Below are 25,226 nucleotides of genomic sequence, written 5' to 3'. Positions count from 1 at the left end.
GCTGGTTACAGGAGGCACCGGCTGAGCCAAAAGCCTCATAGAGGCCCCACACAAGGGCAGTAGCACAGCAGATGGCATTCATGTGCAAGGCTGCTTCACTCCAGAAGTTAACTGCTCTGCTTTGGAGAAAGTCTTAACTACTGGCATCATACAGGGCAGCTGGTACCACCACAACCTGCTCTTCCTCACCCCAACAGAGAAATACCTCACTGCACTTACCTGCTGCAGACAGCACTGCCATAGAAAGGTGAGCAGGTGGGGTGTGGGTACCCCATGCTCCTGCTGCTTTGTGCCTCACTGGGCTGTGCCTGCAGAGAGCTCTGTGCTGTGCTGTGCAGTGGGGCTCAGCCCTGCAGCTCATCCCATGATCCATACCTGGAAGTATGGCTGGAGGACTGCAGCCTCTCACTGGGACATCCTTCAGCTGGGCTGGGTGCCTCTATAGCAACCATGAAATGGGGCCATGAGGGTTCACTGTGTATCTGGCTCTATAAGGCACGGCTAATCTTGTCTTCTTGATTGACAGCAAGAAAAAGAAAAGCTTTTCCCCTTCTCTTGTGGAAAGCTGGCTGAGCACACCTTGACATCTTTCACCACGGTGAAACATAAGCCTGGAGAGAGACTTGTCCTGATGACTCACTTCCAGCAGTGGACAAGTAAACTCAGTATTTAATCTTTAATTCAGAAATAAATAAATAAATAGAAGTCTTTTGGACCAAAAACTAATAATAAAACAAGGAAGCTACAACATGAAAACATTATTCAACATTATTTCCCTTTAAAAGAGCACTGAAAAAAATCAAGGCTTTATTTGAATAAATGTTACACAACATTCTTTATCATTTACTTCTCAGCAAACCTTAAAGGATGAATCATTTTCCTCATTCAAGTCTACAAAATGAAAGAGGCATAGTGACCATTCAATATACAGACAAGAAGGTAGCACGGAGCAAAGCTTAAATATTAAGCAACTAAAGCAAAAAAGTGAAAAGCAATACATTACTGTAAGTCTCTATCATTAGAATATCCCTGACAATTTCATTTCAAAATGAAAATCTGTTTTCAAACGAAACGGCTGCAATACTTTCTGTGAAAACAAACACAAGTACAGTTAGCTACCTTGTCTATTTTTATGCTGTTTGCTTATATACCCATATTATCCAATGCATAGACCTGCATCACTCTTAAGTGGTTTTATTTAAATATATATATATATTGTATATATATTTCAACTGCTGTGCACAAGTGCTCACGGTGAGGAAATAAGAGCACTGGTTAAGAGTCAGATGTCACACAGGCAGGCACTACCGGCTTCTACTTACAACATCAATCAGTTTTCAACCCAATGTGCAATAACCCTGCTATTACAGTCCTGGGCCTTTTTCCTGAGCAGAAACTGTTTTGTGCCATGTTGTTTGGTGGCTTCTTTTTAGTTTGGTTGTTTGGTTTTGGGTGAGGGTGGGTAGGTTTGGATAAAAATGTTATTTATTAGGCTAAGACCGTCACTGATTACCAATACAATTGGGGTTTGGTGTCCAGAGGTGAAAGGCCAGCACGTATCCTGTAACACATCACCTTCCCTTTCATCACATCAGATGCCTTGATTTTAGATTAGATTTAGATTAGATTAAGCTCTAATCACACCTCACCAACAGCACCTGACTGGTGAATAGGAAGAGTGCTGCCAAACAGGAATCTGAAATTTAAAAAGAAGGATTGCAGTTTATTAAGAAAAATGGTACAACTTGAACCTACTATATAGCATTATGCAGCTATTTGTTAAGAAGTAGGCAGTGTGTATTCGATTTCTAGCTTTATAAATAAATTACCCCGTCATAAAAGGAACTGAGCAAGCACTCAGCACAACCAGCCTCAGTCTGTGCATTGCTGATTTGCCTTTGCTGGAGCTGCTCCAGCCCCTCTCTTCCCTCCTCCCTGACTGCTTAACAAACTGAAACCCGTTGCCAACACCAAAGCCAGGCAATGGAGGTGGAGCGAGTTCGGATTCAACGTTATTTCATTTGGGCTCCATATATGAAGGCTGTGAAACCGCCTTCGTGCTGACGCAGGCACCTCTCAGAAAGGTAGATTTCTTTTTAAACGATCTGGACAAAGACTGTTCTCCAATGAAATCAGGATATTAGTAAAGAGGAGAAGAGTTTAATACGAGTCCTTTCACTTCTGGATAAACAGAAATTTGACTTTGCGTAGATTATGTGCACATTTTCATTTCTTCAGCACAAATATTATTTCCCAGGTTATATAATAGATCCCCTTCTAAGAACGTTGTAAGAAATGATACTGCTGAGAAAACGTGCACACAACGTCAAAGAATCGGTGACAAATAAATTAATATTTAATAACTCCGTACTTCAGCAGCGCGTCCAGCATTCACAAGCTCCACTGAAGTACGTCGTAAATACCAGACACCTTTTGGGGAAAGGGAATAAAATGGATAAAACCCACTGCCACTGGGTATCCTTTTTTTTGATTTCCAGCTATTCAAAGAAGTCAACAACCATCAGAAACACTAATAAAACCTTTGCTCTACTAGTTACGTATCTGAAAAATATTGACGTCAAAAGGAAAAATTAACCCATGATTTGAAATAGAAATGCCTTTCCATTTTAATCTCTCTACATTCACGACTCCCATCTTCTTAAAGTATCATAAGCAAAACGCTGCTCTCTGCATCGTAACCCTTCCGCAATCCTCAGTTCCCTAAGTGTTACAACAGCATAAATAAAATGCAACCATATTCACACAGAAGGAGCTTTCCCATAATACAGAGATACACGGATTTGTGGTCACTGCCCCTTCCATCACCTCTATGGGAAATGTTGGTCTCGCGTAGCAGGACTGTTCATATTGTACAATACAACTAGTTTCGGACATGCTTTTGATCACAGGTCACAGCTCTGCTAACACCTGCACTAAATACTAACTAAGCCTCATAGAATGGAAAACTGCAATGCTAAAGTTAAGAATTAAAATAAAAGTTCAAAAGTTACAGTCAACTTCCCAGGCAATTGGCTCCATCACTGGCACCTATCGAAACATACAAACTGACTGTCACATTACAAAAAGAACAGGTATTTGCAGTGATTCTTCATACTAGTAATTCAAGTGGTTCCTTGCATGTAAGTGTCGTCGAGTCTTTAATCATTTCATGCGTCATTTATTGCAAAAAACGTTTTATAAAATATTTCCTAACATCTTTTTAAACTTTAAAGAAAATGTACATTAGGTACAGGTGCCCCAGCAGGGTGCGAGGGGTCGCTTCAACATATTTACCCCCCTTTCCCATTCAAAAAATGATTACTGCTTGGTGAAGATTTCAGAGGAAAAATAGGGCCATTCAGTCACAGATTTCGTTCAGTCCTGATGAGCTGGTGCTCTTCGTGGCAGTGTAGTGAGGTTCCGTAAGAACAGCAGCTGACTAATGCCTCTGAGCTGGAAAGGGGAGAGAAAGGGAGAGCGGTTAAATGCCTTCCAGTTTATAACGCAAAAACAGGCAGACAACATCTGAGGCGGCCAGAAAAGTTCCCAGCTCACCTGCTCGGTTTGGTGTGTTGTGTGCAGAAGACAGATAGATATATCAATGTATGTGTGCTTACATTACCGTAAGACATACACAAGCAAACAAACTCCTCCACTGATGGGAGCTCTAAGGGAAGCTCACAGAAGACCTTGGTGCTCAAAGCCAGAGTGATACTATGAATTGTATCTAAAGTCTGTCTAAAGTGAGAACTGATTTTGGAGTAAAAAAAAAAAAAAGCAAAGTTGGGGCACCGACTATTCAAAATTGATAGCATTCTACACCTGATTTGTAATGAAGCCTGTAAGGAAATAGATTTTTTTTCACATAGGCAGACATTGTGCCAGCGCAGCCAGTGGCCAAAGCCAATTCATGCCTACGTTCTTCTGTGTCTTAGATACGCCTTACTTCCTAAAATGTGAACAACAGCAGCTACTCCTCTCTTGTTTAGCACACAAAGCAGATGAAGAACCATTTTTCCTCCCCAGGTAAAAACCATAACAATGAAACTGCATCTCCTTTGGCTCTATGTATTCATATGAAACTGTGCGCAGTTGTGTATACCTCATTAGTAATGGCCAGACTACCCAGAATGTCTTTACTGTAGCAATTAAAGTCACTTAGAAGCAGATGACTCTCAGTTGTAGAGTGTATTGGAGTTTCTTTGTGTGCTGCTTCACATTTTTTGTTCTAACAGCTATCCCCATATGGCCCCTCACAGCCTATAAACTGAAATTCAAAGCCTCTTTGGCAGTTGCATTATAATCACTGTTGAAGTGATTATAGCATGGAAGAAACCTGAGACAACCCAAGGTGAAAGAGCAAATGGACCAGTTGCTCTCCAGGCTGTTATGATTCAGGGGCAAAAATCCAAGGAAAAAAGCTAACAAAAAAAACAGAATGAAAGACTCTCTTGAAATCAATAATCCAAAGCACTGCAGAACCTGCTATTCTCATGCATACCAAACATACAGTTGTTATCTGCATGTCTGGGGAAATTCATGAATACAGAATGTTTTGTGATGGAACCTTTCCTTGGCTGCCATTATGTTGGTGTCAGAGCTATGTGCGCATTTCAGAGATAAGTGAGGAAGAAGCATGGCTTGGATTGCTGTAAGGTACATAACACGATGGGGGAAGGCCTGATCAAAGGGGCAGCCCAGTTAAAACTACACTGCTGTAATTTGTTGTATCTGGATCAGGAGCAACGTTTTGTACAGACAAGGCTTAAGGTGGGACTACACAAAGTGAGTTGGCTGCTCACCTATACGTAACCCTCTGGATTTCCTCTCCATGTGCACAATGTAGCCCAGGGGCCAAAAGGCAGCGATGCTCAGAGCACAGCACTGCTGCCAGAACGCTGCCAACCCTGCAGTGTGCCTTCATCACCTGCTCCTCATGGAGTCCCTCCACTCCATCGCTGTGACCTACAGACCAGTGGCTGCAAGACCCTGGTGCTGAGGTCCTTCTACTAAAAGGAAAAGCACAAAGAATAGGCTGGCAGCAAGGAGGAGGGGCAGCCAGGAAAGATGAGGGGAGTAAAACCAGCAGCACCTCCCATCAAATAGTCCAAAGGAAAAGACAGCTCCTTAAAGCACAGAGCCCAACATTTAAGATGGCTGCAGTAACACAACCAGCCTCATCGGCCTGCTCGCAATTCAGCTGTAGAAAAAACCAGCTAACAGAAGAAACAGAAACAACTTAACTGCTGAAACGTCAGACTTTGACCAGTTACTACAACAGGCTTCTCTTCCACATAATGGATTACCAAAAAGAAAGCAGAGCTTTCACATTCTTCTGCAGCATACGGCAGCACTCAGCAATGCGGCCTTCACTCCCTTAACTACCAAGCAGGGACATATTCTTCACTTTGCATGCCCGATTCTCTGAGATATACCAAAAACAGCATCAAGAACCTGTCCAAACCCTTTCACCAAACCTTATCACAACAGGTAACTTCCTAGGGCCCTCAGTGCTCAGAAAGTCACACATTCCCCCCCCCCCTCCAAAATAACCACATATTGCTAATGTAATATTGCATCCAGGAATATTCAATGCTCAAAACCTTCAACAATGATTCTAACAGCAACATATACAGAAAGAAAACGTCTTTCTTTCTTCTCATAGCAGAACTAGACTTCTTCTTTTTTGCAGGGGGCAGAAGCAGAGGAGGGAGCTATTTTTATGTTGTACTCGAACCATATGCTTTAAATTCGGAGCCCCTGCAGCAGTGCAATCAAACATCAGTGTTTCCTAAAGCCAAACAAAAATGTTGCTAAATTAAAAATAAATAAATAAATAAATAGGATGTAAAACTGGTATTTAAGTAAATATTTGCTTGGAACTGAACCTGCTCGCTTTACTGACAAAGCAAGAACCTTCTTCCCCTTTGTGCACCTGTTAAAACACAAATGGGCAACGACAGTCAGGCAGAGTCTGTCACCAGAGTTATGCTACATCCCCATTGCAGCCTCTTGCTGATGGGAGAAAGCGGGTGGGGATACAGCTCGCCTTCCAAACCTCAACTGCATAGCACATGGCTGGCGTGTGTAAGAACAGCTCTTGTTCATACTGTGTATCTGACAGCAAAACCATGAGTAAGTAAACACAAAAACTGACCTACATGTTTTATAAGAAAAACCTGTTTGAAGTTGACATATTATATAAATGATGTCATCCAAACATTGATTTTGCATAGGAGAGGCCCCTTGGCAGGAGATGCAGAGCAGTCTGGGTGCCGTGCTTTCACTGTGCTGAGTGTGTTTCCCTCCTGACACACCAGGCACAGCACTTCCTTATCTGCACATTTCTGCAAAGATTCTTTTTCCTAAATCAAAGCTGTTAATTACAGAGTTACAGAGATGGGAGCTGTGGCAGGGCCAGGACAGCTCAGCAGGATGAATTCAACCAACCCAGTCCTGACAGAGGTTAACCTCACTTGTTCCCAAAAGCCTGCAATTACAGAAGCTATGCAGCTCTCAAAACAACATCAAGGATTTTGCTGCTGTATTCTAAATAAGTTTGAGATCCTAAACCTAACTCACTGTCTCATAATTTTAACTACAATTTGTCTTGCCTGCACTTCAGCAGGAATATTTCCCCTTTGCCCGTTCACCTGTCAGGTGTTTGCAGACTTCCATTCCCAGCCGGCTTTTCTTCTCCCTCTGCCAAAATGGTTGACATAGAAACTGCTCTACAGCTGTTCAAAATGTGCCCAGTCCTGGCTTTGAAAACAACATCTCAAATGTGGCCCAAATTTATTCTACAAAACCTTCATATGTTGGAAGAGCAAAGCTTGAATTTAAAACAGGGGATCCTGATCAGTTCTTTGCTCCAACTTACACCTGCAGCCTTTGTTGTTATCATTACCCACAGTAGGTAGATAAGTTTTTAGCACTGTGCATTTGCAGGCACATTAGACAATCCCTTACTCCCTTTTGTCTCCCTGCTGGATGTGCAGGGCAGTTCAGGTCTTCTAACATGTAGAACCTCTCATCAATCACACTCCCTTTCCATGCTGCTGCTTATCCCTCTCCACACCAAGAGCACAGGGATGCTTTTTCTTTATTAGCCATGGACCTGAGTTCCCCTCAGCAGTCATTGCCTGGCAGTGATCCATCCTGTGCTGCAGGGCCACCCAGAGACTTTGCTCCCCAACTGCTCGATCTGATGCCAGGAACAAAACTGCAGGAGGAAGCACCATCACAGTCAGCAAGTCAGCAAGGGAGCTGCTATCTTTCCTTGTGTTCACCCAGGGGCAGTTGTGTCACAGCAATTCAATGTATAAATGATAGTACGTATTAGTACACATCTCTCAGATATTACAGAAGAAAGACTGAGGTGTTAGAGTCACTCATGGGATAACCACAAGCTACTCCCAGGCTCTAACAAGTGAAAAGCAAAAGCAGTTGCCAGAGAAATATCTGATCTGGGGGAAGAACCACTGCAAGACCCCATGTGAATTACCAGAAACAGTTCTTACCACTGACACTGAAGAAAGATGAGCTCAGACTGGAAAAGGTGAAAGAAACACCAGTAAGATGAGCAGGGAACAGAAAAAGCATCTTACGTGGGGATCTTCTTTTATCCAGTTAAATGGCCACGTTCTATAAACACACAGCAGACGGCCACACTAAGGAAATTCAACTAAAATACTACGTTACCAAGAACAGAAGATGGATTTTAAGTGCCAAGTAAGAATTTGTCATTGCGATTACCACGGCCACGTATCCAAGCAGAGCTTTTTCCCTACAGCAGATCAGTAAGAATTGGAGCTACATACTTGCAGCCACATCTCACAAGCTTGGATCTGCCAGCTCTTCCTGACAGCTGCTCCAAAGCAGCCAAGAGCGCAGGCCTGGCCTGCTGATGAATGTGGGTGATCCCTGAGCAACTCAGCCACGTCAGAAGCCTTAGGGAAGTTACGTGGAGACCTCTTTGGTTATTGATAGCTTATTTTATCTGCAGGGATAACTGCACCATATTGCTGCTGAGTGTAGCTATATAGAGTGTGACTATATCTTCATCAGGTATCTCAAGATACTTCAAAGAAAATAAAAACACAGACTTAATGTAAGCATCCAGTAACAAGCCACAGAACTATTCCTTCCTGCTGTACTTGTAAAGTACTGTATTATTCTCAGTATTATTCTCCTAGTTCTACTTACGTTATTATATCTAAGTCAACACACCAAGTTCCTCTCTTCTCCTTCAGGTTCCCTATGACCTTTCTATTTATATCCTTAAAAAGTAAACTGAAAATAAGAACAGAAAAATAAAGCATCTCAGCCTTTAACCTCTATAAACTCTGCGCTGCAAGATCACTTCCAAGTTTGTATTTAAATAATATACCTACACTTTTACCAAACAGCTTAAGGCACAAAACGCTGCCGTCTTCACTCCCCTTTTTGGTGGCCTTTTTTTCCTTCTCAGACTCCAGCCAAGACGACTGCTCCGCTTTTTTTTACGTTATACCCCACAGAACAGACATGGGGGCAGATGATAACGCCACTGAGAATGAGCCACTGCTTGTTTTGGTAATTCATGCTCACACTGTACCCTGACAACTGCAGAGGCTCACAGATGACAAACTGAGATCAGTGTCAGGCCTTGGGAACACTAAACAGTTCGCTCCAGGAGAGCTGGTGTGAAACAAACCTAGCAGTGAACAAAGCAACTCTATTCCCATTAGTGATATTTCTTAAACCTGGTAACGCTTTGAAGCTTCACCCTCACTCCCAAAAAACCCTTTTCCTATACAGTGAAAAGAAATAAAGCTTTCTCAGCCTTGCACAGCTGACCTAAATTCATCCCCAACACCCCACTGGTGAGGAAGCTGCGAGTTCTGTAGGATTCAGTTAATGAAATACTCCGATAGCCAAAGATAATGCTGTCTAAAAGAAAATAAGTGCAACCAGAGATGATTACCTTATTGAAGCACTGAATAAAATTACAACTCCGACTGGAAAGATACCAAATATTTGTTGAGTTTCTTGTAGAACTCTAGGGAAACAGAAGTATTTCACGTTTGGTCCCACCTTCACTCATTAAACACTCAGGCTTTCCAAAACTTAAAGGAAATCTTTACCTGTTTTGGTATAAAATGGCCCAAGATAAAGTCGCTTTAACTAAAGATATTCAAAGGAGAAGCATTGCTGTATTACAGACTCATCACTACCTGCCTTATTTTTTCCCCAGATGGACGCATCATGCATACACAACCATACTGAATTTCCTTAATTCAGAAAGGCATCCTCTGCTTATTGCATCAAGCTGATAGAAAACTAACACTGTGTTGTTGTTCCTCCTCTCCATGCACAGCCTGCTTGCAACAACTGCACAACTTACACAGATGCACTATCCAGGCACTTCACAAGCTGTTCTGATTAGTTACCTGATAAATCACTTACATTGTGCAGGTAATATAGAGAGGGCAGACATGTTCTGAACTGCAAGGATGGGAGCCCACGCTCACACTGTGGGCACTGCTGGGCTCAAGTGTGCACATAAGAATGCAGTATTTTGCAGCTAAGGCAAAGCTCAGCGCCGTGCAAGTCTTCAAAGCCAATGCACACACAGCACTCGTGCTGTGACCATCAAGGCTACTTAATGTCACAACCAGGCTGCACATTAAGCCCAATGTTTTCTCCACTATGGACTCAATCTAGAATTGCAGCTACTTCAGAGCAAAAAGAAGAATCACAGATCCTTGAATAAGATATTTTCAATGGAACATAACAAGGTGTTGTGATGAAAGAAATACTCTGCTGGGTTTGGGACCTGTTAAATCAGCAGCGATGATGTACTTCATATTTAAGTACAAACTACAAAACTTAGGAAAGATTTCATAAAAGACCAATCGGCTACAAACCACAACTCGGAGTCATTTAAAGGCCTTTCATAACCTTCTTTTGAACATAAAGCAATCAAAAGCAACCCCTCATACCTGTTGCTCTTCAACCTCAGCAGCAAACATGTAAGTTCCAACTACGCACGCTCTAGCACCGTGCTACCTTTATAGAAATTAAAAACACAAAGCTTCCAAGTATTTTCAGTACGAGAACAACAAGGTACCCATCGGTGCTACTGCTGTTCACCCACAACAACTTATCAGCAGTTTGCTGGAGATGCTAAACCTCAAGAAACCAGCACAAACATCTAAACCAGGTTGGACGGGTTCTTGGCTTCAAAAAGCACTCAGCTTTAGTAACAAAGTAATAAGGCTTATTTACTTAATAGAGAAACTGTTTCTGTTTGCAGGAAAGAATACATAGAAGCGAAACAGGATATATTTTTTTTTTCTCCGTAGTATGAAATTTATTGTGTGTTTATCACATTCAAAAAGCATTGACCGGTTGTTTGGTTTGATTTGGGTTTTTCTGGTAGCTATTAGAAACTCAAGGAAGAGCTGACACCATTGGAAGCTTAACTAACACCTATCAGAGCTCAGCAGATACTTGGGAGGAAATGCTCACAGCCGTGCGGCTCAACACTTTGGACTTGAAATAGTTCTGTGGGCACAACAGAATAATTTCAAAAGGTTAAAGAAACTGAATGCTTTGGAAAGACCAGACAGTATCATGGATATACAAAATTTAATCTTACATTTACAAGATTTTAAGGGTTTGATGATTAAATCCTTTACCCCCATTTTCATGTCTGCTCAAAATCTGATTGCAGCCTAAGCTGAGATTTTTACATCTGTCATGGTTGCCTACGTGGGCAATTGTGGGGGGGGGGAAAAAACAACAGGATGGAAACTGCTCTGGGATGAACGCTGACAGATTCTTCACAACACATTGCAAGGCTCAAACAGCAGTGGGTTGGAAAAGAGACAGCAATACATACGGTCAGCTGAGGACCAAAACTAGAGGGAAAAACGTACAATCAACGTGCAATCAACTGCAGCATCGAGCCACAGACATGCAAGACAAGCTGAAGTAACAGCAGAGCGGGTCTGCTTAGTTTCTGATAGATGGAGAAAACCAAAAACATTTCCCCACTGTACAAATGACATTATCCGGTTGATATTCAAATATATGGAACAAAATCTAATTAAGGGACAAAAAAAACCTGATAAACTTTTCCAGAAAGCCCTCTCCAGAGCTACTTTGGAAACAAAGGGGAGCGATAATTGCTTCATCTCCTAATTAATCCTGAGGTAAACCAACAGTACTTCACCAGCACTTATCTTTAAGAATGAGCAAAAAAGGACAATTTACTTTTTAAAAGGGTGTCCTCTAAATGCAGCATTGGTATCAAGTTCTCTAACATCCTAGATTATTTTTTTTTTCAAAGCTTTTTGAGAAACACACACAAATAATTCAGATTTAGTCAATTTTATTTACAGTTTGTTTTTACATTTCAGAGCATTACACAATTACATAATTCTCATTTTCTGACCTGCAAACAGATACCTTAAACGGAAATATTAAAAAAAAATAAAAATAAAAATAAAAAGAAGTTAGATACATCCAAAATGCAACAATTACACATCTGACAATTCACAAAGTGTAATTAACTAGGACGTATCCTAAGAATTTAGGAACAACCAGTCAGGAGAAAATCTGACCAAATCTCATCAATCAATTATTTACACATTCAAAACAAAGCCTCTCTTAATCTAAAACTCCAGGCAAATGGCCTGAAAGACTTCTTCAGGAAGAAAGACCAGAAGTTATGATTCACACCTATGCAGCATTAACAGCCCTTGATCCCAAACACTGAGCAACTGCTCAGCTTTGTCTTAGAGCTACAGGCATCACTCTCAGCTTCTCAGACCCTGAAGTGTTAATATTTGTGCCCCTATGTGCATAGAAAGGCTGAGTGTTTAAGAAGTGGTCACTAAGATAAAACCCCATTTAATCTGGTCTTTAATTTTGTGAATTTTTCTTCCTTAAAAACTTCAGCACGTCTCCTAATGCCATTTAAACTGGCCTTCGTGGAATGGGGCACGCCTCTAAGACGTTCACGCGTGCATTGAGCCAATTGGCACAGGCCAGACTAAATACATCAGAGAGTATTTGAAATCATGTTTAAAGACCATTTAGACAAGGCTTACGTTTCTACACTTCCCTGATGGGCCACCTAAGAAAAGAAAAAAATAAAATATCACAGCTACTACTTTCACCCCTTGTGTCAACCCTTTGCCACACAGCAACTAGGTACATACTGGGTAGAAACTACTAAAAAATTCCCTGCAAATAAGCTGCCTTTCAGCTGAGGCTATGGCTCCTATGCGTTGGGTGTTTGAGGAGTTGTTTTTTTTCTTTAAAAAAAATTCTCACTTGGAAAAATACTGAAGTTCTCACTTTAGGCTAATTTTGATTGCATGTTCAATTTGTTTAACTTCCATGAAACCGCTACAAATGGAACAACTTTAGTATAAAAAGAGCATCCAACCGACTGCAACTTCTGCCTCGGCAAGTCCTTCATGGTAGTCCTCTAACTAGGCTATGAATTTCGTGGAGCCTCCAGATTTCTCGCCTACCTTACTCTCCATGTTCACGTTTCAAACTGTGTCAGCAAGGCCCGAACTTCGGGAGTCAGCTGTTTTGCAGCCTTAGCTGCCTCTGTGACGGCCTTGCGGTAAAGACCCTTTCTCTTCTTATTAAAGCGCGACTGGAAGTTCTCTAAAAAGGGGGATAGTTGTGAAAGAGCGAGAATAGACGTTGTTGGGGACCCAAACCATGATATACAAGCCTCCTGGCGAACTAAAAGACCGTTATCTTTTCGGCTCACAGTTATGGTCAGGATACGGGCTGGCCACCAAGGGAAGCCATAAATTTTGGCCCAAACAATGTCCCCTACACATATGGTCCTGCCATCTGGTGTAACACATTTAGAGACTTTTTTGGAAAAGACTTTCATTTTCAAGGAATTACTGAGCTTTTTCTCTTCCTTCGAAGAGGAGGAGGAGGAGGAAGGTGCATGCATGCTGCCTGGAGGAAAATCAAAGCTTTCAGTAGAGCTACACTCAGAGTTGGTAGATTTCAAATCATCTGTGCTATCACTACTACAAACTGATGCACTGGAAGAGTCAGATTTCTTTTGATTAAGGGTCATGTAAACCGTTATATTGCTTTTGCTGCCTCTCTTGCCCAATGTCTGGTGTTCATCCTGATCAACAGTTACATGCACTTCACTTGTGTCCTGAACCTCACTGCTGGCCTCTTCAGGGCCTTTTGAGGGGCTCTGATTTTCTGAAGGGGCCTCACCTGCTGAGCGGGTGGAGGAGCAGCGAGACTGCGGCTTAGTTGCCATCTTGCCACTCCGTATTTTCTCAAGTCCTGTCTTGAGAGAAGAGTCATTTTCTTCATTCCGATATCTTTGTGGCTTTAAACGCAATCGGGGCGGGAGGGAACCTGAGCTGGTGTTCTGAAGACGCCGTGTGAAATGGACCTTTGAATGTGCATTTTTGGAAGAGGAGGTTGCACTCTGCTTCTTTTGTGCCTTTTCTTTGGCCATTTTCAAGACTTCCCGAGCTTTTGCATGATCCATGTTTTTGCTCTGGAGAACTTTTTTTGTATTTAACTGCGCTTTTGAAGTATTTGCTTGTGCAGTAACTTTAACTACTCTGCTTCTGCCATGGGCAATATTTGAAACCTTGACCACAGCATTCCTTTTCTGGCTTTCGTTTTGGCTTTTTCCATCCACCTTATGGTCAGTCTTAAGTTTTTTATTCACAGTAGTCACGCTCTCGTTTCTTCGTTTTTTATTATCCTCATATTTTGAAGAGTCACTTGCATTGCCACCTTTTTTTATTTCCTTTTTTTCTGCAACAACACTGTTTTTGCACTTGTCACATAAGACCTGGCGGGGTCGTAGTTTGATAGCATTCATAATAGAAGTGGGCTCCTCCCTGTACATTTTACGCTTGGGCCGCTTAATTTTCCGGGGCGGAGGCTGAGGTATTGACTGGTTATATGTGTCCCTGATAAACAAAGGAGGAGGATATGGCGCTCCCTCATGGAAGAGAGGAGGTGGTTTAGAAGTCCATAGGCTTTTAGCTAAGCTTGGTTCTGATGGCTGCGTGAGAGAAGAGTCATCAGGGACTGCAGCATTAGATTCACACTTCACCTGTGCCTCATCTTGGAATGGTTTACTTTGGAGCTGCATGGCTTCAGGTTTATCCTTATATTCCCTTTTAGGAAATATGGTCACAGGGATTCCATGGGGTCCAAACCTTCAAGAGAACAACAACAACAAAAAAAACATTAAATGTTTTGAGGGATCTCTTGCTGTATTTATTAAAGAAGCATTTTAAAAGTCATCCACATAACTACCATTCAAATAACACGAGTTCTGGACAAAACTTAAACATTAAGCCAAGTCTTAGGCTAAGCTTTGAAAAAGTAAAATACCAAAACCAAGTCAGCATACAACACAAAATACACTAACTTCAGTTATGGGTGTTTCTATTGTGTCAACAACAACCCTCAAAAATATACACAAAAATACTGCCTAGGACAGCATTGATGCTTCTAGAAAACTCTTATAAACACAAAGTTCAAACTCAGCGAGTTACCCCCATCAATTCCAAATGTACACAAGATAGATTTCCACACCAATTCCATTTATATGAGCAAGGAAAGCATTTTGGGTAACTTTTACAGAATTCTTCAGTTTATGGCATAGCAGAAAAGCCTGAACTTATGTTAGATTTCAGCCAAATATACAACGTGTAAATACTGGCATCTAACAGCACTGTCATTCTTCACTTTGACATCCACAGAAGATTGCTGCTTGGCCATCTGATGCATTACAGCCTAGAACTTTGAGTTTGGGTTCCTTCTGGCAAAGCCATCCTTACAATTTCAATACAGTACAAATGATTCCCCTCTGTTCTGCAAACAAACTGTTTTAAAACATTGCCTACTTTTCTGCAGGCAGCACTAGGTGTTCTAAGATCTCTGATGCCCTGTTTGACACACATGAAACTCCACCAAGCCTTATACGTTAGTTTAACTTCCCTACGCTAAGAGAAGTAGCATGTTGTTCAACAGGTAACCGATACCTCCTGCAATATGTTACACTAAGGGAAACATCATCAGCTTACAGGACATGCTTATCTTCTCCTGGGAGAAATGTTAAATGCATTCATATCTCAACAATATAACTTCCAATTTACTGAACACAAAGGGAAGGATTATAAAAGCCTGTTTAACCATTCTCATGTCCTACATTAGCATCTACAATCTGCAGTGCCAACCTCACAGAGCCCTTATCAGGCATTCAAACTCTGCTCAACTCCAGCTCCAACACACACTGATGTGTTTGGCTTACATTAGGCTACATTTGAATAGTTTAGCTTGCTGCAGTAAGAACATGATAGACAAGGTTGCAGTTCAAACATTAAATCACCCATTCCAAATCACCGAACGAACACCATTTGTGTCTATCTTACATGACCTGAAAATGAAGTAATTAACCAAGATCCGTCCTCAGGTTCACACCAGTTCACATTGCTGTGCAGGTGTTTAACTGCAACGTCTGAACTGATGGAACTGAAATTTGTCATCTATGGTTGCCACTAAACTGGAGGTAAATGCTGAGTGGTGGTCGACCTTCCATTCCCATCCCTGCAATAGACACGCAGTTTAGACAAGTACCTCCAGGCTGGCTTCTTATTTTTTCAAAGTTTGTATTGGGAAAAAAACAACGTCATAACACGTAAGAATGCTCCTTACACCATCACAAGCAGAAGCCTTCATTTATTTGTCCTTCTACTTATCTGTGCAGCCTCTTTTCATACTTTCAGGTTGCAACCGAAGCAAGCAATCCATCCAAAACTAAATTATCTATCCCTTTTGCACTTCATAATACCCAGTCAAGTGAAAATTCAACAGATGAGGTTGTACACCTCACAACTTACAGCTAAGAAGCATCTAGTGCTGTTGTTACCTTCCCCCTACATATTATAACATTCATATCTTTGAAACCCAGAACTCAGGCAAAGCCTGGTCTATGAGCTGCTGGAGCACCATTCAGCCTTTATACACAGGGTGACAAGTGCCCTATGCCACAGAATACCTTACTGACCCACACAAGTTCATTTCTTAGGGCTGGGCCCACTCCAGTTGGGCTCCAGATGTCCTCCTTGAGATGAAAATCAAAACTAAACACATCCTGCTGTGCTACTGAGGGCTACAGCACATTAGGAACATTTAAATGTGCATCTGTGCATCTCTCCAGCCTGCAGTCCGTCATTTATTCAGATCCTCATTACTAAGTTTTAAGTTCCCTAAAACCTCAAAGTCCAACAAGTGTCAAGAAGCTGCTTTTCCACAAACACGGTTCCTTTCACTAAGTACAACAAATAACTTGTTCAGATCTGAGTAGGATTTAAAAAACAAAACCAAGACCAAACACCATCTGCCAGCTGACAGCAATAAAATTAGCAACATTCTCAGTGTTACCTGCACTGAGAGCTTTGGTTTCTTGCACAGCAAGATCTGGATCTCATCATTCACCACCTGATGAAGATTTACAAGAGTTGGGAAAGCAGTGTATTAAGCATAGGAGTTGAGAACTAGAACCCCTCGATGGGACAAGAACTTTGCTATACAAATTTCAATCCCAAATGAACACTAGGAACATGACTGACACCATAAAGCCATTTCAGATCACAACTGCACCTTCGACCATCTTCTCCTTCAAGGAGCTCCATAATATTTGGTCCAAAAAGCTGAGAAATAGAAGCAGTGATGTGGGTATTTTAATATATAAGATGTAAATCTTCTTCATTGAGGCACAAAACCATTCATACTGAATTCCTGAGGCTACAGTCTGTCTCACAAATGGTAACGTTTTAATGAATGAGCTGGAATTTGCTGACCCTATCTACCTAAAAATTAATGAGTTGTAAGATTACAAACCATTCACTGCTGTCTGCTGCCAGTTATGCAAGAGCAAACAAATGTGATTTGTGTAAACTGCATGTCAATAAACAAAGACATGACAAGCAAAGACGCAGTTCACATGAAGTACAGAATAAACTGGGCATGCCCAGAGGCTGATTATTACTTCCAAGAGCTGAATGTCTTTTTCTTTCCCCTTTTCTTTGCCCCATCCAGCAGCAGGTTATGCCCACATCCTGATTTTATATGACTGTTAACTCCTCCTGGTGAAGTTCTCCAGCTGTCCCACTTAGGAAGAATTATAAGCATATTTAAAAGAGAAAATGAGCAGAAAGATTTAGGAAACAGTCAGTGGTACAAAACAGAGTACAAAGATGGAAGGAAGAACAAGGTGATAAGCACGAAGAGAAAGCTGACATTGGCATATCTTCTTAACAGAGGAAGCAGAATTAATATGTGACCAGAACAAACATATTGAAAACTACACATGGCAGAGCATCTAAATAGTTTAATAGTTATGAACTAAAGTATTTAGTGTTTAACTAGTGCAACAGATTGCCTTGTCTTTAGCAAAGAACGCATTGATCCTGAAGCATCACCTGTCCCCACTATAATTCTTTCTTCCAAATCTCCAGAAAATACTGATCTTGGGAAGGCGTAACACAGCATCTTCCTTACCAAAAATAAACAAATAGAATAAAAATCAATGTGTGTCTCAAGTTCCAGCTGTGCCCCGTATAGCCCACTACTGCACTGTATGTACAGCTCTACCTCAGAATGTTACACGATGTAATGGAAGGGTTCCTTGATGAGGATCTGAAATTGAATTGTTAAGAAAAAGAGCAAGAAATAGGTATTTAAACAGATTAAGGTGCCTCTGCTTCACACCTATTCAGAATTAGAATTACTTCTCTCTGTTGCCAAGCTTCCCCTTTCAAAAAATAGTCCTGGTCCTTTTGTACTCTGTGAAGTTCTCTCTATCAAAGATGGATAAAGCTCAGTGTAAGGAACATATTTTTAAGAAGGTTTACAAGTAATCACAGCAATCAGTAGGATCTAATCATACACATCTTATATCCCATGCCAGATATAACTCCCAAATACATCTATGTTAATGGCAAATAATAAACAGCAACTGAGTAACAGGACAGATGAGATGCCCTCCGACAGTCCAGTTATCTTTACAACACAAATAACTTCCAATTAACTTGGGAAGTTATAGAGAGACAGATGTGATAAAAACACTCATGGCTTTATTTCCACATCTTATCAACTGGAAGTTAATGAATGACAAACCATGGCATCATCTGTGATTGCGCAGAATCTATTTTTTATATGAAACCCAGAAGTCATTGAGATTTGCATTACAGATATGTAAACCTAAGTACTTCAAGCAAAGCAAGAAGACACTTCTCACATCTAAGTCCTATAGCAGAATTATTATAATGAAGACATATTCCCACTCAATTTGTATGCAAGACAGAGCACGGTTAAAAAGTACTTTTAAGTAAGCAGATGGGGAACAAGTACCAACTAAGTGCACAACTACAGGTACACCAACATCTAAACGATGCATCCTGGCACTAAGTGTCTGCAGCACTACGCAGAGTCTCCAGCTCAAACCAATCATCAATTACCTTTCAATACGTTCCTCTTGTTCAACCCATATTATCAGTAGGTATTTTGCAGCAGCCAAGAGAAGAAACAAAGCAATTTTCATCTCATGGATACAGGCTCAATGATTCTGAATACTGAAAGTACAACATGCTCAAGTAACATAGGGCTAAGTATATTTGCTTCACATGTACATCCAAGCTGGGGGTTTAAATCACAATAGCTGATCATAGCTATTTCAATACAAAGTATTTCAGAACCCAGAAAAACAGTCTGTATCCAAAACACTGATTATGTAGTAGCCCATTTTTAATATGGGATTTAGTTGGCATGATAAAGCTGTTATGGCACACGCTGTTTTTAGTGGTAGGCACCTGACTGAAAACGCATACACATAATCCAAGTTATCAATTCAAAACTTTACTTACCTCCCAAGCAATGTAACAGTAGAATAAAGACACCAAGAAATGCCTACTTCAATTAGAGCTCTACCAATATGACAAAGAACCAAAGCGTGAGCAACTCTCTTTGGAAATCATGTCATCAAGAAAAGCTGCATCCTTAAAGTCTTAAAACTTCCATGAAACTACATCAGAGAAGTCCATGTAGTCAGGATGCTGATGCAGACTTGGAAGAATTGGTCACTGCAGAGACAGAACTGTCTGAATTGGATAAGCCTGAGGAGTACTTGGATGGTTCCTAATCATTCCTTTCCCCACCAAAGGAGAGGGAATGTATCCTTTGCCTTCTCACTGTAAAGACTTTACATGTGAATTCTCAAAGTTTCCTTCATTTTTATGTAACTTCAAGAGTTCTGTCAAGGATACAAAAGTAAACTTATTTTAGAGACAAAATGCAAATATTTTAAGCTTAGGCTTCCTACTGACTACTGCAATTTTACCGTCATGCTTCTAAGGCTGAAGATCCATTTAAAGTCATTGTTTTATTTGAAATCTGTTGGCATTATTAGTTAAACACAAGGATCACGTTTTAAAGCAGATATTTAGCTGATACATTTGAATGTGCTACAAAACTACAACACTTCAGAAGATGTCCTGGATAGTCATTTTCCAGATCACCCAAATAACAGTCAAATCCCAAGAAACTTGATGAGGACATCATATACTAATGGATGAGCTTTAAGCCAACTCATTGGCAAGATGTATACAATTAATCAGCCCTATAGCATCATAAAGGAAAATAAAAATCATTTCACGCATACTAAAAGCTTCACTTCAGTCCTTTGTCTTCCAACACTTCAAGCTAAGTCAAGTTAAACTACTGTCCAAAAATCATGGTAACCCATGCTGCTGGAACACAAGAAGTACGCCATAAGATGACACAGTTTAACCATCACTCATTGAATCAAAGTTCAACAAAGAACAGCAGTAGAGGACTGCAGTTACTTTAGGAAAGGGAAGTTTGAGGCACAATCCACACAAACACCCCATATAACAGCAAGATTAGGGATTATTACTGGTTTCAGAAGGGGGTGGATGGAAATCACGCTCCCTGTACTGGCTCAAAACCAGCAGCACTTTGACAAGTACGCCTGTTCAGCGTAAGCAGCAGTTATAACACGCTTTATACCTAGACTAGAAAAACTTTAAAGCTGCTCCTGTTTTGCCAGCCATTTTTACAAGTGGAAACTTGGAATGAGAAAGCCTTTCAAAAAGGCATTTGATAAGTGACAACAAATAAAACCCGGTGAAGCTTTGGGTGTAAACAGAAATACAGGAAAAATTATTTTCATACACAGAAGCTGAAACTAATCAGAACCACAGAAAAAATTAGCTTGGAAGCAGTACCACAAGGTCCTCTGATCCAACCTCGTGCTCTAAGTGAGGCTAACTAAACTGGACACTATACCTTTCGATATCACCTATCAGTCACAAACTATACGTGACTGACTGTCTCAATCACACACACACTCACATCAGACCTTCGCTTCCAGTGTTCTGGGACATAACAAATAGCAAAGCAGCATTCTGGCTTTTTTCTTGTACACTAACATTGCACTGAGCTTCTTCACACGTCTGGGAAACAACAGAAGAGAACAGGCGATGGATTGATGAACACTGTGCAAACTGGGAAAAAGGAAAAACTCAACAACCATGCAACCCCAAGTAACACAGATATTTCTTCACTGCTGAGAACATACACTGTAGAACATCACGACTTGCATTGAACTTAAACTTCCCCAAGACAAGGAAGGCCCAATGTCCCCATTTACTCAATGAAGTTATTAGTAAAAGAGAACCTAAAACAAGGAGAAACGTGCCAGATTTTTCCAGGTAAGGCTCTTGCTGCTTCTTCCTCACCAGCAGACCTGCAGCCTTTTGCAACTCAGTACGTTTTTTTTGTCCTCCCCTTGGTGCAATACAGTCACAATAGACCAGGTGCACTCCACAGAGTTTAACACAATCTCAGAGTTTAACACACACAGAGTTTAACACACACAGACAAGTTTCAAGAAGTGCTAATTGTGAGCAACTCAGAAATATAATAGATGTTCTGCAGGTTGAAGGAAATCAGGGAATGGATGCAACAGTTCTTTTAACCTGACTATTTTGCTAGCCTTGCTATATTGGAAAAAGCATCGGATTCAAGAGACTCCATGAAATAACACTATGTGTGGAAAATATTGCAAGGATCATCACAATCTGAGCTTATCTCAAGTAGGTTCTTTTCATCATACAGTTCATTCATATCGTGCTGCAGGAAGTCTTCCCTCATCTTCCACAATCAAACCCCAGCTAAGATGCATGTTTCAACACCTGCCCACTGGCAATAAAGGGATCGCTTTTGGCTACCCAAGGCTTGGAGGTCACAACACAACTCTGCTCTTCTCCCATTGCCTCCTCCAAGATCTGCCACGATCGCACACAAAACAGCTCTTTCTCTTAGAAAGAAAGGCAGTAGGAAGACAATTCTTCCTAACATCCATAGGATTAGTAACAAAAACACCGTATGAAGTCTAAGTACTGACTGCTAGCAAAAAAAAAAAACAGAATACAAAGGTAATTCCTCCCAACCTCCTGCCCAGTACTTATAGCTGGATTAAAAGTCTCTCCAGAAGAACAAACCAGAACCTGGACTTTTTAACCCTACGTTATAAATTTAACAAATGCTATATCCCGTAGTTATTTCCTTACTGTATATTTCCTCCAGGTGCAGAGCAACATTTACAGTAATTCTAAGCCAGCAGGTGGCATTAACATCTCATATACCCTAAGCAAACAGTGTTAGCCAAATGATGCATACAGGCAAAGCCCTATACCTAACGAGTATGGAAAACTGGCTACAGCCTTCCACCATCCACTTGGCCATAATAACACGACTGCCTTCACCTGCCCAATGGTTGGCTGCATTTGCTGCTTCTTCCATCAGCTCCCTCAGAGCCCACATCAGAACCTCACCCAGAAGCACAATAAGGCACTTAAATTTTATTACCACGGCTGCCGTTATCTTTCAACAGTAGGATCACGTTTTTAATTTGGGCAATAAGCCTGTAATGTAAAAAAAAAAAAGGGTGATGTGACCCTATTCAAAGATGATTTACTGCTGATTTGGGACTCGGTAGATGCAGCTCCCTATCTTCAGAACCTTCAGTGCAGCTGCTGTACTCCACTGCCATCATTAAGGGCAGAAATACTCCTTACCTCAAAGAAATGGGGAAATAATGTCTGCTGAACACTGAGGTTCTTGTACTCTTGTTTTACAAACATGGACATCTTAGTTACAGCAGGCAGGAGGAACAGAAGGAAATCAGACCTCAACACCATTAACTTCAAACTGAAGTCCACAAAAATAAAACGCAAAGTCAAAACATCATCTTAATAATGAAGATGGAATTAATGGGGATATTTTTCCTTTTCCTTGACGTTAAAGAAATTTAGAGCGTGCCTTGACAAGAGTCCAGCAGCCAGGTTTCTGTGTTTGTGTTTTTAAGTGTTGGTTAAAACTCACTCTTCTTATTACTGCGTAGGAGAATCAGCTTCATTGCCCTTAAGAGGAAAGCAGAAATTAAGATCCAAGAAGGAACAGGAATTATTTGCTTCTGAATACGTGAGAAAAACAGCACCAGTACACGCAGCAAACACAACCACTCGTTCCTTAATTACAAAAAGTGATTTCAATTTTAAAAAATCCAAACTTTTTTTTTTGTTAAAACAGAGAACTCTCTTCTTTTAGAGGGGCCTTAAGATACTAATCTACAGCAAACAAAATCTGCATCAGGAAGATTTATAAAACTTATTCTTGTTCACTTGGATGAGCCAGAGGAGATGGCTTCCATGTCTGCTCTCTTCTATACCAGAAATCCCATTGCTACCATGTAAACTTATGCTGAATCCAAAGTGGTTTTGATTTAAAGGTCTAATTTCACCTTCTGGATCCCAGTATAACAAATGTCCCTGCAGGACATACAGATGAAGATCATACAGATGGCGAAGAAGGACTGAATTAACTGTACAAGAGTATGTGGGAGAAATGGCACAGGCCTTCACACCGAGCTTTTTCCAGAGGACTCTGGTTCTTATGTTGAAGGCTTCCCTCAGGGCCTGTGCTTAAAACACGGGAAACTGAGATGAACATTGCCACCCAAACCACAGCGCAGAAGAGCCGGGGATTGCTTAACACAGATGCCCATTGCTGCATGGGGCAGCAGCAGCTCTGCTGCTTGACAGAAGGATCCATGGGCACAAGAAAACCTCAGGCAAATGATGGGATGTTTGCAGGCAGTACGTGCATAAAAAGATGCGATATCTTTTACAAGAAACATAGAAGGTGACATTTCATTTTCCTTTTCAACACAGATTGCTACCAGTACAGAAACAAGTGCTTTGTCACCTTCCTAACTAGATTAATAACAGGATTTTGCTGGTACAGAAGTCGAACCTACAAAAGAACAGATATCTCCTAGCACTAAAACTTAACTCCTGATTTCTTTGAGTCACTGTCACACTCAAAACGAATCCATTTTGCAGATCATAGTTTAGTACCTGGCTTTCAAAGCTGCATTTCAACCATTTATAAAGGTAAAGCTTACTCCCTCTGTATTACCCAGGCTCCAGAAAGCACCTTCTGTTTCACAAGCCAACCAAGCTGCTAGGCCTGGGATGTACTGGTGGCCAGCACCTTCCTTTCTTTCAAAAGACACTGATAATCTCGCAGTGTGATTAAGGCTTTAAGTCGGTTTGCGATAACAGCCCCCAAAATAAAATTCCTATTGAACTTCAGAACCATTCAACTTCACCTCCCTCAGCCTGAAAACCATTACAGCACGTCCAGGAACACGAGGTTACCCAGGCAATGCGAGACACCAACCTGGCACACGTGCCCGCCCACACCTGCGGTTGGCAGCTCGTTCCCATGCGCAGAGCTGCGGGGGGAGCCGGGAATCCCACCCGAGCTGAAAGCAGCGCCCATGTGCTCGGCCCTCCCCTCCCACTTCGGGCACTGCCACAACCACACGGTCACACTGGCAGCGCCACCTCCGCCCCCATGGATGCCGGCTGCCCCCCGGGCGGGTCCGGCTAAAGCCATGGGAGGGAAGGAAGGCGTGGAGGCCGCCGTCCTCAGGCCGCTCCTCCTGCGTTACGAGAACGGAGAGGCACCGTCCCCGGGTGGGGGCTCGAGCCGGCTCCCCCCTGTGAGATCTCACCTTTTCGAGAGGTCCATGAGGACCCCGGAGAACAGCTTCTCTCCCAGCCGGAACGAGACCACCAGGGCGTCCTCGATGATGTGATCCAGGGTGACCCGCACCTCGGAGCCGGGCAGCAGCAGCGCCTCCGCTTCTCCCCCGGTGGCGGCGGCGGGCAGCGGGCGCTCGGGCTCCGCGGCGGCAGCATCCGGCTCCTCCTCCTCCGGCCGGGACGGCTCCTCCCCGGGCTCTCGCTTGGCGGAGCCCCCGGCAGCCGCGGTGCCGGGCTGCGGCCGCTCGTCGGGAAGCTGGGGATGCGCGGCGGGCGGCGGGCAGGGCTGCGGCCGCTCCTCGGGCTCGGGGCCGATCGCTCCCCGGAGCTCGGCCTGCGGCGAACCCACCTCCGGGCTGGAGGGCGGCGGCGTCTCCGTCCTTTCGCCTTCCGGTTCCCTCGTCCCGGCCGGGCTCCGGGCGAGCTGCACGGGCGGCGGCTCCTCGGCCTCGCCGGGAGCACCCTTCCCTCCGTCGGCCTCCTCCCCGTCGGGCACCGCCGATTCCACGGCCTCGGTGACGGCAGGAGGAGGATCCGCCCCGGCCTCGCTGCCCGGGATGGGCTCCATCTCGGGTTCGGCTTCGCCCGCCCCCCCATCGCCCGGCACCGCTGCAGTCGCTGCCGCCTCCGCAGCCATGGCCGCCATTTTCTCTGCTGCTTCTCCGCCGCCTCCCTCCAGCAGCGGGATCGATAACCACGGCCTTCCCCGCCCGCCTGGGAGGGAGAGCCCGCCCCCTAGGCCCGCATCCGGCAGCCTATTGGTGGGCGAGACGGAGCTTTCTACTCCCAATGGAGAGCGGAGCCGTCAATCAAACCCAATGGGAACTTCTCTTTGGTCAGCGAGGACTTCATTCAATAGAGAGTCGGGAAGAGGAAGAAGGGGCGGGGCTTAGCGCCTCGCAGGCGCTTACGGGTGAGAGGGGCGGGGCTTCTGCGGCTGCTCCGCCGCTTGATTGGTGGAGGGAGGAGCCGCTCCGAATGGAGGGCGGTGATTGGTGGGAGCTGACGTCCGTCAGGAGG

The 25,226-nt window shown here is 42.8% G+C and overlaps 1 protein-coding gene across 3 annotated transcripts; it reads right to left on the bottom strand.

Annotated features, from left to right (window-relative positions):
• Positions 1 to 771: 771 nt before the first annotated feature.
• On the bottom strand, positions 772 to 25,068 carry PWWP2A (PWWP domain containing 2A). Of its 3 annotated transcripts, none has more exons than XM_015876061.2 (3): positions 24,176 to 25,064; positions 13,255 to 14,222; positions 772 to 3,453 (listed from the first exon to the last, which is right to left on the bottom strand). In XM_015876061.2, exons 1-3 carry the CDS (start codon positions 24,850 to 24,852, stop codon positions 3,440 to 3,442), a joined length of 1,659 nt encoding a protein of 552 aa, XP_015731547.1. In that variant the 5' UTR covers positions 24,853 to 25,064; the 3' UTR covers positions 772 to 3,439. The 3 variants fall into 3 exon arrangements, with proteins under 3 accessions (XP_015731547.1, XP_032303317.1, XP_015731546.1); XM_032447426.1 differs by having other exon boundaries at positions 3,352 to 3,453; positions 12,528 to 14,222; positions 24,176 to 25,068; XM_015876060.2 differs by lacking the exon at positions 772 to 3,453 and having other exon boundaries at positions 11,361 to 14,222; positions 24,176 to 25,067.
• Positions 25,069 to 25,226: the final 158 nt, after the last annotated feature.

This window comes from Coturnix japonica, chromosome 13, assembly GCF_001577835.2.
Source record: "Coturnix japonica isolate 7356 chromosome 13, Coturnix japonica 2.1, whole genome shotgun sequence".
NCBI lineage: Eukaryota > Metazoa > Chordata > Aves > Galliformes > Phasianidae > Coturnix > Coturnix japonica.
This window is presented reverse-complemented; position numbering and strand designations above follow the sequence as displayed.